The following is a 14,810-nucleotide window of genomic DNA, read 5'->3' on the forward strand; positions in this document are numbered from 1 at the left end:
CCGTCTTCAAATCTAAGCTAAAAGCTCACCTTTTTGATGCCACTTTTAACTCCTAACTCTTGTTCACTTGTTCAGAACCCTTATTTTATCATCCTCACTTTAATATTCCCTTATCACTTGTTTGTCCTGTTTGTCTGTCCTAATTAGATTGTAAGCTCTGTTGAGCAGGGACTGTCTCTTCATGTTCAAGTGTACAGCGCTGCGTATGTTTAGTAGTGCTATAGAAATGATTAGTAGTAGTAGTAGTTATGTAGTTATTAACAGTAGAAACTAGATGAAAAAAACCTGAGTAAGAGGATTGCTTTTCAAATTACGACAGCTCAGGACAATTAGATCATCTTTCTTCCCTGATCAGTTTAAAGTATTGGTTCAAGCTTTTGTTTTACCACAGATTATTGCAGCTCTTTATATGCTGACTAGTAAAAAAGGCCCGTTTCTGACACAAATGAAACGGGCGCTAGCAAGGTTTTGTTTTTTTTCCGCCCTCGACGTCATGACGTTTGACGCGAGGACGGGGCAGAGACGGCTGGCTGGCTTCACACCATGAATCCACGAACCCTACAGCCAGGGAGTGTTTGAGTGACTTCAGAATGTTGTCTTCAGAACGTTCACGGTGCGTTTTATTATATTAGATATTTGTCAGACCCTTCAAGTAAAGTTGCAGTCCTTGCAGAATTGTTCAGGTAGACTAATTTTCTACCTTAAAAAGTTTGTACATGTTACTCCTTTACTGAAGGGTTTGTATTGGCTGCCAGTTGGGCTAGAGTTGATTTTAAAGTGGCCTGTTTGATATGTAAGATTTTCTGTGGTTGTTGCCCATTGGATCATACATTTTTAGTGTCTTATCTTACAATTTGTCCATTCGTTCCAGTTATCTGTTGAATTTAGCATTCCAGCTGTTAAAGATCTGTTACAAGCGTTTTTATGACAGTTCTTTTAGTTAGTTTTCGGTGAAATTGTGGAATTCAATTCCAGTTCAGATTCAGAGTACAGAAGATTATTTCCAGTTTAGACAAATTTTGAAAGCCTTTTTATTTGATATACATTTCCTATGGAAGATCTCACATTGTGATTGAATTCTTAGTGTAACTCACTTTGACTCCTGTTGGAAATTTGCTGGATATAAAAACCAGGAAAATGAATATGCATACTATTTCCATACAGTGGAGGCAGTTCATGTAGATCTGTCTCATCCATATTCACTGTGAATATCCTGAAAGCCAGACTGACTAAGACATATTTAGTCCCAGCTTGAGAAACAGTGCTGTACAGTATGAGGCTTGAGGGTAGACTCTGAAGCAAGATCAGAAAATATTTCTTCATGGATAGAGTGTGGGTACGTGGAATGGCCTTTCAGGAGAAATGGTGGAGACAAATAACATAAAAACATAAAAATAGCTATACTAGTTCAGACCAATGGTCCATCTAGCCCAGTATCCTGCATCCAGCAGTGGCTAATCCTGGTCACAAGTACCTGGCAGAAACCCAGTTAGCACCATTGCATGCTACCAATCCCAAGGCAAGCAGCGGCGTCCCCCATGTCCATCTTGATAACATACTGTGGACTTTTCCTCCAGGAACTTCTCCAAACCTTTTTTAAACCCAGGTACTGTAGCCACCGTTACCACATCCAATTACAGAGCTTAACTATTCTTTGAGTGAAAAAGCATTTCCTCCTATTTGTTTTAAAAGTATTTCCATGCAATTTCATTGAGTGTCCCCTGGTCTTTGTACTTTTTGAAAGAGTGAAAAATCAATTCACCTCCACCACTCAGGATTTTGTAGACCTCGATCATATTCCATTCCATTCATATTTATATTCCGCTATATCTCTATGGGATTCATTGCAGATTACAAGAAAAGAAACATCTCAATCAGATGGAATTACAAATTAATAACAATACAATTTAAATTAAACTGAATCTATATCTGAAAACCACAAAGCCTCCAACTGTTTTGTAAACAAAAAATAAGACTAAATGGATCTAACCTGATCTGGAATATCAATCAGATTTTTACTGCTAAATATTGAAAATAATTTATCAGGTTTCAAAGCTAACTCCACAAAATTTTGAAAACAACAAAGCATTAGAATGTATAGAAAGAAAAGCTTGTCTAGCAGACAACAAACAAGGTCAAATATTTAGATAAACAGGACTGAATTTTGTCCACCAAAGTTTTAAAAGTCATACAGGCTATTTTAAACTTAATACGCGAGTGCACTGGGAGTCAATGCAACCTTTTGAAAAGAGGAGTCACTCTTTCAAATTTATTGACTCTCAGAATCAGTCTTGCAGCCATATTCTGAAGCAGCTGTAATCTTCATAATAACCTTGATGTTAGTCTCCCATATAAAGAGTTGCAATAATCAAGGTGTGGTAAAAAAGGACATTCTGAGCAATACTTCTAAAACTGGAGGAGTAGCCTAGTGGTTAGTGCAGCGGACTTTGATCCTGGGGAACTGGGTTTGATTCCCACTGGAGTTTCTTGTGACTCTGGGCAAGTCACTTAACCCTCCATTGCCCCAGGTACAAATAAGTACCTGTATATACTATGTAAACCGCTTTGAATGTAGTTGCAAAAACCACAGAAAGGCGGTATACAAGTCCCATTCCCTTTACCTTTCCATGCTTAAACTGGACAGAATCGCTCTTAACTGACACAGGCCCAGATGCATTAACTTCACGGTAAAAGCCCTTCCCTTACCGATCCCTGGTAGCTTCTTAGCAATTCTGAAAAAAATGAGCATGCATGAAGGAAATTGCATGCAAATGAGCTGCTCGCTGTTAGCTCGTTTGCATGCAATTTCCATCCTAGGGGGAGAAGCCAGTTGGTCAGCTGAGCATGCGCTGAGCAGCCAAGCATTAAGCGTGGCTGCTGTGCGCATGCCACAGACGGCTTCATACACGCAGACAAGCTGCATGTATAATAGATGTCTACAGCCTTTGCTTGTTTACCTTGATTCTGTTTAAAATGCTTCTGCAAGACGTTTCCTGTAGCCATGCTTCACCACCTTTCCCAGGAAGGCTCCAATATCAATTGCTATAGAAGTGCCTGCCATTCACAGTGTGTTTAGCTGACACTGGTGTCAGCTAAACGCGTTGTGATTGGCTGAGAGAGAGCAGCTGGAATAGCTATAAAAGAAAAATCAAAAGTGTTCCTCAAGCTGCTGGCCATCGGTAGGAGTGAGAGCCGGCAGATCAACTTCCTTGCACCAACAACAGATGGTCTGCAGCTCACAGCACCCTTAGCCAGGCATTAGATTTTCCACAGTAAAGGTAGGGACTGCTTTGTGCACGAGGTCAGAAAAGGGCTGTGCATCGCCTTTCATGCACATTGTAATAGTAATTAGCTCATTATAATAGCTATTAGCTCATTTGCATTCCGTTTTCGTAAGCTATGGCTCGGAGAACCCTTTTGTGCGTGTCTCGTTTTACTACTTGCTCGCTAAACTGGCTAGAACTAGTTTAAAAAACACATTGCTGACTTGTTAGGTTTAGTGCATCTGGCCCACAGTCGGCTGCCTCTTTTCCTAACTGAAGAACCCTAAACTTTTTAGCCTTTCCTCGTATGGGAGCAGTTCCATCCCCTCTATCATTTTGGTCGCTCTGCTTTGAACCGTTTCTAATTCTGCTATATCTTTTTTGAGATATGGTGTCCAGAATTGCACATAATACTTAAGGTGAGGTTGCATCATAGAGCAATACAGAGGCATTATAATATTTTTGGTCTTATTTTGCATCCTGCTCCTAATAATTTCTTGCATCCTGTTTGCTTTTCTGGCCGTCGCTGTCGCACACTGAGCAAAAGATTTCAGCTTATTGTCTACAATGACACCTAGGTCTTTTTCTTGAGTCCTGACTCCTAAATTGGACCCTAGCATCAGGTAACTATGATTTGGATGATTATTCCCAATGTGCATCATTTTGCATTTGCCTATATTAAATTTCATCTGCCATTTGGATGCCCAGTCTTTCAGTTTCCTAAGGTCTTCCTGTAATTTTTCACAATCCGCATGTGTTTTGACAACTTTGAATAGTTTTGTGTCATCTGCAAATTTAATCACCTCACTCATCATTCGATTTCCAGAACATTTTATAAATAAGTTAAATAGCATCGGTCCAATATAGATCCCTGCATCACTCCACTATGCCCCCTCCTCATCATTCACTCTTCTCACCATTGAGAGAAATGGCCATTTAACCCTACCCTCTGTTTTCTGTCCAATAACCAATTCGTAATCCACAGAAGGGCATTTGCCTCCTATTCCATGACTCTTTAATTTTCTCAGGAGTCTCTCATGAAGTACTTCATCTAGATTCTACATCAATCAGCTCACCTTTATCCTCTGTTAATTCACACCTTCAAAGAAGACTGGCTAGTATGTATTCAGTTCTAGCTTGAGAAACAGTACAGTATGGTATGAGACTCAAGAGGGCAAGCTTGGGAGCGCTATCAGAAAATACTTCTTGTATAGAGTGCGGATGCATGGAATGGCCTCTCAAGAGAAGTGGTAGAGAGAAATCACAAAATTCAAGAAACATGGGATAAGCATAAAGGTTCTGTAGAGGGAGTATGTGAAGAGAAAGCCAGTCATCAAGTGGAGTATCGAGTATAAAATTAGGCAGACTAGATGGGCCTCATGGCTCTAGTCCAGTATTATATTCTACAACATTTGGTTGAGAAGTTGCAGTATTGTAAAAAGCCCACCATTTACTTCCTTAGGGAAGGGAAAAGGAAATGGGCCTTTCTGAGGTTTTTTGCAACTACAGTCTAAGCGGTTTACATATATTCAGGTACTTATTTTGTACCAGGGGCAATGGAGGGTTGAGTGACTTGCCCTGAGTCACAAGGAGCTGCAGTGGGAATCAAACTCAGTTCCCCAGGATCAAAGTCCACTGCACTAACCACTAGGCTACTCCTAGTGATAATGACAAAACAGAGCAGGAATAATAGGAACATTACCTAACAATACTGCAGGCAACTGGTTACTCAGGTTGCTCCAATGGGGTTACAACTCCTCAGAAATAACTGGGTCAGCGCCATCAAATTGGTGGTAACAAGGTACTGTTCCTAAAGACCACAGCACCCTCAGAGTTGAGATATTTTCTTAACAGCTTCACTAGTTTTGGTACTTGTTCAGATTACTACAGAGCTTTGAAGAAAAGCATGGGTGGAAGAGCTTGGATATTGGTTTAAGTGTGGAATCTTGTACGCTTATCTACCCACAATGGTAGAAACTAGTTGCAGACAACAAAAATTTTCTTGGGAAACAAATGATTATCATATAATGACCAAGCTTTCTACACCTTGCAGCTAGGATATATCCTTACAGTGTGGACAGGAATAGCTAGGCAGACTGGATGGGCCAGTTAATCTGTTTCCTGCTGATACCTGTCTTTGTGCAGGGATGCATCTGATTTATCCGTTAGTGTAGATCAGGGGTTCTCAACCCAGTCTTCGGGCCACACTAAACCAGTCAGGATTTCAGGATAACCACACTGAATATTGATGAGATAGATTTACATATCTATCTCATGCATATTCACTGTGGATATCTTGAAAACCGGACTGGGTTGAGAATTCCTGGTGTGGATGACTGCATGGTTCCGCAATGTGCTTTGAAAGGACACGAATGTTGAAAATTTTATGAGGTACCGCTACATAGATTACTATATATGATCATCAGAAGAGTGCCCTTTTCTATGAACTTTCCTCAAAATCTTTTTTTTTTTTTTTACAATTTAACAGTAATTACAAGGCTAAATCTTGCTTGGTAAAGATGCATTAACAAAGGAAAAAAAAGTTAACAAAAAAAAGTAATTCCATAATTCTCATCTTACATTGAAATAATAAAATAAGAGGAAAACATATTACTTAAGAAAATAAGTTTACAATATAAGATGACATTTTAAATCACATTAAGTCATTCATCTATAGTCCACAATATGGGAGGCAAACCACAATATTCAGGTAATTATAAAGAATAAATTGCAAATTCTTTCTATAAGGAACTAAGGAATGAGAGGGAGTTCTAGGAGTGTCTATTTAATCACGGAGTTGATGTAATTATTTGTCTTAACTGTACAGAGGGTAACAGGGCAATTTTTGCACTCAAAAAGGAGTCAAATTGAATAGGGTCAAAGAATATATATTTGACCGAGTTCAATTTAACTACACATTTACATGGGAAGTTTAACCAACAAAGAGCGCCCAACTGTTGTACTTTTGGGCGTAATTTAAGGAATTCTTTACGGCGTTTTTGGGTCCGGAAACATTTTTATTTTATAATTCAAAAAAAGCTGTTCTCTATGAAGAAAAAATTGTTTAAGTAGCCAGTCTCTGTCCGGTTGTAATACAAGTGAGACAATTAAAGTCATTGGTGTTAGTCCCAGATTATCATCTTCCAAAGTTTGTGTCAAATTTAAATCCAAAGTATCAAAAGGAATTTCATTTCCTTGTTCTACCAATTGTTGGTTCTCCTTTCTCTTATAAGGTGGTAGAAAATAAATTTTTGATATAGGCGGATAGGCCTTTTCCGGTATCTTCAAAACTTCACTTAAATATCTTTTAAAAGTTATTAATGGAGCTATCATAGGCTGCTTGGGAAAATTTATAAGTCTGAGTGTATTAGCTCTTTGTGCATTCTCCTCAAAATCTTTTAATACCATTGCTTTTGTGTTTTTAGAGTTCTGCTTCAAAGCCGAATATAATTATGGTGGGAGCAGCTACGGTAAGTCACTTATTCTTCTGACTTGAATGCCATGTCACTTTCTACTTTTGTTCTATGATCATGATGAACCATAGTTGCAAATATTTTTCGATTTTGTTTTCATGTAAGTTTGTCATTAGGTGTCTATAGGAAAAGTTCATGTTATTTAATGTAGAATATTGCTCTAGATAACAGCTTTTAAAATGAAAATCTGACAGTTTTCAGTGGCATCATTAGTAATTTCTCTATTTTGCAATATCTTATGTGCAGACATTGTTTCATAACATAAGAATAGCCATACTGGTTCAGACTGATGGTGGCCAATCCAGATCACAAGTACCTGGTAGAATCCCAAATAGTCATCAATGAAGAAAAGGGAAAACAACCATCAATATGATTTACATACTAATGTTCCTCAAAAATAATCATCTATCAAAAGGAAACAAAATATCCTGTGATGTGAAAAAAGGAGGACAAAAACATGAAAAAAGGATCTGAGGAAGCTAGAAGAATGGTCTAAGGTTTGGCAATTAAAATTCAATGCGAAGAAATGCAAAGTGATGCACTTAGGGAATAGAAATCCACGGGAGACGTATGTGTTAGGCGGGGAGAGTCTGATAGGTACGGGCGGAAAGAGGGATCTTGGGGTGATAGTATCTGAGGATTTGAAGGCGACGAAACAGTGTGACAAGGCGGTGGCCGTAGCTAGAAGGTTGTTAGGCTGTATAGAGAGAGGTGTGACCAGCAGAAGAAAGGGGGTGTTGATGCCCCTATATAAGTCGTTGGTGAGGCCCCACCTGGAATATTGTGTTCAGTTTTGGAGGCCGTATCTTGTTAAGGATGTAAAAAGAATTGAAGCGGTGCAAAGAAAAGCTACGAGAATGGTATGGGATTTGCGTTACAAGACGTATGAGGAGAGGCTTGCTGAACTAAACATGTATACTCTGGAGGAAAGAAGAAACAGGGGTGATATGATACAGACGTTCAAATATTTGAAAGGTATTAATCCGCAAACGAACCTTTTCCGGAGATGGGAAGGCGGTAGAACGAGAGGACATGAAATGAGATTGAAGGGGGGCAGACTCAAGAAAAATGTCAGGAAGTATTTTTTCACGGAGAGAGTAGTGGATGCTTGGAATGCCCTCCCGCAGGATGTGGTGGAAATGAAAACGGTAACGGAATTCAAACATGCTTGGGATAAGCATAAAGGAATCCTGTGCCGAAGGAATGATCCTCAGGAGCTTAGTCAAGATCGGGAGGTGGGGCTGGTGGTTGGGAGGCGGGGATAGTGCTGGGCAGACTTATACGGTCTGTGCCAGAGCCGGTGGTGGGCAGTGGGACTGGTGGTTGGGAGGTGGGGATAGTGCTGGACAGACTTGTACGGTCTGTGCCAGAGCCGGTGGTTGGGAGGCAGGGCTGGTGGTTGGTAGGTGAGGATAGTGCTGGGCAGACTTATACGGTCTGTGCCAGAGACGGTGGTTGGGAGGAGGGGCTGGTGGTTGGGAGGCGGGGATTGTGCTGGGCAGACTTATACCGTCTGTGCCCTGAAGAGCACAGGTACAAATCAAAGTAGGGTATACACAAAAAGCAGCAAATATGAGTTATCTTGTTGGGCAGACTGGATGGACCGTGCAGGTCTTTTTCTGCCGTCATCTACTATGTTACTATGACTGGGGGTATCAGATAAATATCAGTGGCCAGGCTATTAGGTCTCCTATTGCGCTCAGCTATTTCAAACCCTTGAGCCTACTGCATAACATCAATCATTTGCCAGCCAGAACCAAAACTTCCATGAGAATAATATTGCTACTTCATTTGAAAAAACATAATTAAATATAAATGTATAATTCACACACATTAAATATTTTCAAAATGAGAAATGCCACAACGAACTCTGAGCAGATAAAGTTATAATAAATGGCGACTGCTTATCCTGCATTTGCAGATTCAGCGCTGATAGAGCAACTTTACTGCCCCTTTTTTCACATCACAGGATCTTTTGTTCCCTTTTGATATAGAATACCAAATAGTAGCAAGATTCCATGCCACTAATCCCAGGGCAAGCAGTGGCTTCCTCATGTTTGTGTCAATAGCAGACTATGACTTTCCTCCAGGAACTTGTCCAAACCTTTTTTAAGCCCATATACACTGGGGATTTTCAGAGCCTGCAGTCAGCAGCCCTCTGCTAAATTTTGTATTTAGTTATAAAACTGATTAAGACAAGCATGATATAGATTATTACTGAAATAGGGTAAAGGAGTCCAGACACTGGTCTACACTGCGGACATTATACCAGCTTGATTCACAATCCAGAATAAAAAAGCGCATTGATGTTACTGAATGTGAGAACTATATTCTCTGAAAAATTACAATCAAGAGCAATACCTTTCTCAAGTTATTTTCTAATATATAAACTTAATTTCATTGTAATATAATTTCCTTACTATCACTATAGATTGATCAGTACTTGTGGTTCCTTTCTCGTAGAATCTAGCTTCTACATGTCACAAGTTAATTAAAACACTGCATCTTCATCATACCCTACAGAGCCCTGAAATCCAAGCCAGAATATATATAATAATTTAAATAATGAAAGACCATATTTTGCCTCCAAGCAAAATAGCCTCCTCTCACATGGACGTTAGCTAATGAAAACTGAAACTAAAAGCCATAGTGCTTTTACATTGGATGACTTTGCTCCACATTTGGAGTGACGGCTGATGTCATATCTTCACAGGCTAATTCCTAAGGAGCTTATCATTCCAAATTTACAGACTTAAATTCCTGCTAACCTTTTGTATCAAAAGCATTTGTTTTGAGTACTCGATTTAGCATATAAACTACTGTGCAAGATCATAACTTCATTACTTTGCAATTGCATTACACACACACAAAAAAAGAATGTAGAATAGCCCCCCCCCCCCCCCAAGGCTACCTTATGATCTCTAGCCCATGTCAGCTGTACGCTCAAAATTGTTTGTTTTATGTATGTTTGATTGTAACCCGCTTTGGTGCTGGTGGACCAGAGCAGGCAGATTCGCATTGGCAGTGCAATCAAACATTGGCATACCACAGCACACTCCAGCCCAGAAGGACAGAGTAGTCTCACTCTCACCACGTTCGGTGCTGACCAGCCAAGGAGTCAGCACAGCGTTGCACCCTAAGGTTGCGGGAACACTAGACGTAGATGATCTGCGAAAGGTGAACTGCTACTGGGGGTCAGGGTCCATGTCCTGTGAGAGCTCAGTTCTGGATGACCCACCACCAGCACTGCAGGCAGCCTACACAAAGTTGCACCCTATTCGGAGCTGCATGACCCACATGCTGTCTACGCTTCTCCTCTTGGCTACCATGATTAGCCATAGCATCCTCCTCTCTCTGAACAAGTAATTTGCTGATCGGAACACCAAACTACTGAAAAAAGGTGTTCTTCCCCAAGCAACTACTCTATAACACATTGAACGTCCACTGTTCATTTATCCTTTAGACATGACAGTTACTGGAGGACATTTTTCACTGCTGTGGGTATTGCTTTTATGTACTAGCTACATTTCTTCTATCTGATCATTCACTGATGCAGGCAAACTTCAAGCCAAGGTAAAAGAAAAAAAAAAACCCAATCATCCCCACGCAATACACAAACACCTCAGAGCCCAAACACACACACGAACACCCCTAAGCCAGAAGTAACCCCCCAAAATGGCCAACCTAAGGGCATCAATCTTCTACTATAGAATAACAACCGAATGGAACAAAATACAAGTACGTATTACAGGAAGAAAATGACCACTCCACTTTCATGTTTTGTGAACTAAGATCCATTAGATCCAATTTTACCCAACTTTTGGTTTAGGCAGTGTTGATGTTTCAGCTGGATTATTGTTAAGTTTTGTATGTGTGTATTGCTGTTTGGTTGCAGGAAATTTGATCATGTGACCACTGCTGAGGGACTTGCATTGGCTGATAATTGATGCTTGCATTGAATTTAAGGTGGTGTGTTGGGTTTTTAGTGGCTGCTGTCCTCAAGATCTTATTCAGTTGATTGCTTTTCCTGTTATTCGCTCTGCTTCTTGTTTTACATCCTTTTTAAGACTGGGTAGTCCTTCTGTTTCTCAGGTTCACTATGAACATACTCATGAAAGTTTGTGTATTTACCAGTCTAGTAGGATATGGAATTCTATTCCAACTCAGATACAGACACTCCCTAATTATATGTTGTTTAGGAGAGTGTTGAACACTTATTTATTTAATACGTACATGGATGATTTGCAGTATATATTTAGTACTGAATTAGTTGTTGTTATTTCCTGCATGTAACCTACTTTGATTCCAGGATTATTTAGGTTGGATATAAAAACAGGAATAGAATAGAATATCTTAAAATGTTGGAAGAACTTGACATTTCTAAATCTGCAGTTCTGGTAGAATTCATTATGATAATACAGAAATATAAAAATATAACAGCTGAAGCTTTGTGACAATCTAGAAGAGCCTTAGTGTATATTATGAACTGTTTATCGGAATAGAACTTTGTCAGGTTGTCTTATAGTCATTTTTGCATGTACATTGTATGCCCCTAAAGTGCTTCTTATAAAAATATCCTATACTTAAGTATGCACTGAGACAAGTTAGCACATACTTGTATGGAACCCACGTATAGGCGTGTTTGGGTAGGCGTGGATGTAGGGGGAAGTAGATCTCTGTCCTGCAATAACTGTATAGTACCCAATTGACAGGTGTCTATATCCAGTTGGCAGGTGTCTATATTATTTTGGTTTAAACTGTTAATCAGAAGAGCGTACATAAAATATAAATGCAGGCCCAGACTGTTGCTCCAGAAATTGCACTACCATTTGAGGAAATAATTTTCAGTTATGGCACTCACATCAACATTCACAGCCCTGCATCCCCTTTAAAGAGGTAAGGTCTCTTAGAGGCAGATGCACTAAAGCTAAATGAGCCTTTAATGACCCTCCAACGAGGAAAATTTGATCCGTTGCATGCATCAAAGGGCTTTTACCGAGGAAGCCAGCAGCTAACGAAAACGGAATGGAGATGAGCAATTAGTGTGAAAACCCCATTGAAACGACATGCACTAACCTTTTCCGATTGCCTTTACGCAGGGAAAAGGCAGGAAATCTAACGAGAGGTCTGGACCTCTCGTTAGGACAGCTCTGTGCCAGGAAAAATCATTAAGTGAAAAAATAAACAAACTTTGAGCCAATCCCAGCGCATTAGCAGAGCTAAAAGCGCTGTGATTGGTCCAAAGGACGTCAGAAAACACATCAAATAAAAAAAATAAAAAAGGATCGGGAGGGGGCAAGGGCGCTCATCAGGAGCGTCCTGTATGGACGGCCTTGCCCCCCCCCCTGCTGCTCCCCACTTTCTGCCGCTCCCCCCCCCCCCCCCCGAAAAAGCAAAATGCTAGCTGCCCCGGTCCCCCTCCCTTCCTGTTCCTGTGTTCTGAAGAGCTAACTCCGCCTCCCGTCATTCTTCTGCCCCGTGCCCCGCCCCCGCTGCCCCCCCTGAGGTCGACTACGCCGCTCCCCCCCTCCACCGAGACCCCCCTCCCTATTAACGACCCGAGCAGCGCCTCTCACCTCTTTCTGAAGCGCTGCACGGGCAGGAAGATCTATTGTGTTGGTTGTACAGTCTCCATGACGTCTCTTCTTCCCTGGCCTCGGCCCCGCCTCCTTCTGACGTAAGTAACCTACGTCAGAAGGAGGCGGGGCCTGGGCCAGGGAAGAAGAGACGTCATGGAGACTCTACAACCAACACAATAGATGTTCCTGCCCGTGCAGCGCTTCTGAAAGAGGTGAGAGGCGCTGCTCGGGTCGTTAATAGGGAGGGGGTCTCGGTGGAGGGGGGGAGCGGCGTAGTCGACCTCAGGGGGGGCAGCGGGGGCGGGGCACGGGGCGAAAGAATGACGGGAGGCGGAGTTAGCTCTGCAGAACACAGGAACAGGAAGGGAGGGGGACCGGGGCAGCCAGCTAGCATTTTGCTTTTTCGGGGGCGGGGAGCGGTGGAAAGTAGGGAGCAGCGGGGGGGGGGGGCAAGGCTGTCCATACAGGACGCTCCTAATGAGCGCCCTTGCCCCCTCCCGATCCTTTGTTTTTGGATTTTGCTGACCGGGTAGCCACGTGTATGTGTTGTGGCTTTTTTTATGTTTGTTTTTACGTTTGCAGCATGCGCAGAGCAGCCAGCAAAACGCTTGGCTGCTCTGCGCATGATTTAGGGGCCGATTACCGATGTGTATTGTGATTCTTTGATACATTGTACGTTTGAATACCGATCTGAGCATGTGTGACTTTTTTTTTTTGGTGCATTCTTCGTTTTTTAAAAATCGTTAGGGACTTTAACGATTTTGATTTTTTTACGTTTGGTTGCTGCATCTGCCTCTTAGTCTTCACTCAGCCATGACACACCTACTGAGTTTCTCATGCTTGGCTTTTTGATCCCAGCAAACCTCTGGGAGGAGAGTAGTTTGGAAATCAGAACAGGCTGTAATGTCAGTTGCTTTGTAATGTGGCAGAGCCAGTTGTAGTCCTTGTGTTTGTCTCTTTTTGTTTGCTTAAGGCTGCTCAGAGCAATTTAAGGTAATTGTTTTTAATTGCCCATATCTGAGGCATAGGAACCTGCTCTGTGGATATCAGCAAGCTCTTTCATTGTGTCTGGGGAGGGGTAATTTGTATTGTGTTTGGTACCCCCAATCACTTGCGCCTATGATCTGAGGGTTTGTGCTTCCTCACCTTTAAAAGAAAAAAAGATGAAGGCATGAGGAATTTCTGGGTATTCCTGACCATATTTTGTATAATTTATCCTTTCAGATCTGCTTTCCATTGTTACTTTAAATATGCTGCTTAGAGAGGTTAGTGTAAGTAGCTCATCTTATTTTTTTTGTGCATTTTCCTTGAACAAAATTAGAGGTCAAAATTTGATCTCTTGGTGGTGTCTTTTATAATTAGCATTCATATGTGATCAACAGTGCTTTAGGGAGAGGGATGTGTGCTACTTGGAAAATGTTAAGGTATGCTTCTGAGCTAGTGATTATTTGTGTGTTTAAACATTTTTCCTGTTTTCTCCTATGTAAAGCTCAAATACTACAGTGACATTCTGAAGGTAGAGAGCAGGATATACTTTATGGACAAAATGTAGTGCCATTCTTTAGACCAACAACTAGTTTTCATTGTAATGTTGGTGTTTTATCCCCACCCTTCAGGATTCCTTGCCTGTTGCTCAGTCTACGCATTTAAGCTAGGATTGAAAGAGCATTTTTACCTGATGTAGTGTGCAGCACTGGGATTTTAGGTTAATCCGCTTAATCTTGTTTCCTGTTCCTGCTACATTTTCATTAGCATTGTTAACATGGAGTAGTTAAAGTGTGCTAGGGCATCAAGGCTGAGTTCAAGCTGCTAGAGTTCTGCAGTCTGCCTTCCGCAGAGCTATACTCTGGCACAGCTGCTCCTCTTTGGAAATAATTTTATGCATACTGTATGTGGGTTGTTATAAAACTCACACCTGTATAAAAGTAAGCACGTTAACACGATGGCACATAATATACAAGAGCAGAGCACGGGGAATTTGAAAGTCTGTGTGTAGATTATAAAATAGTTCATACTTAAATAATCTAGGCATGGACATTTACACCTGCAATGTACAGTGGTGGAAATAAGTATTTGATCCCTTGCTGATTTTGTAAGTTTGCCCACTGACAAAGACATGAGCAGCCCATAATTGAAGGGTAGGTTATTGGTAACAGTGAGAGATAGCACATCACAAATTAAATCCGGAAAATCACATTGTGGAAAGTATATGAATTTATTTGCATTCTGCAGAGGGAAATAAGTATTTAATCCCTCTGGCAAACAAGACCTAATACTTGGTGGCAAAACCCTTGTTGGCAAGCACAGCGGTCAGACGTCTTCTGTAGTTGATAATGAGGTTTGCACACATGTCAGGAGGAATTTTGGTCCACTCCTCTTTGCAGATCATCTCTAAATCATTAAGAGTTCTGGGCTGTCGCTTGGCAACTCGCAGCTTCAGCTCCCTCCATAAGTTTTCAATGGGATTAAGGTCTGGTGACTGGCTAGGCCACTCC

The 14,810-nt window shown here is 41.2% G+C and overlaps 1 protein-coding gene across 1 annotated transcript in view; it reads left to right on the forward strand.

Moving 5' to 3' along the window:
• CASD1 (CAS1 domain containing 1) overlaps positions 1 to 14,810 on the forward strand; it is a 163,794-nt gene that overhangs the window by 59,487 nt on the left and 89,497 nt on the right. The window contains exon 6 of the mRNA XM_030200634.1: positions 6,689 to 6,733. Coding sequence (XP_030056494.1) covers positions 6,689 to 6,733 — 45 coding nt within the window. The remainder of the gene's footprint in view (positions 1 to 6,688; positions 6,734 to 14,810) is intronic.

The sequence above is a fragment of the Microcaecilia unicolor genome, chromosome 1 (assembly GCF_901765095.1).
Source record: "Microcaecilia unicolor chromosome 1, aMicUni1.1, whole genome shotgun sequence".
Classification (NCBI taxonomy): domain Eukaryota; kingdom Metazoa; phylum Chordata; class Amphibia; order Gymnophiona; family Siphonopidae; genus Microcaecilia; species Microcaecilia unicolor.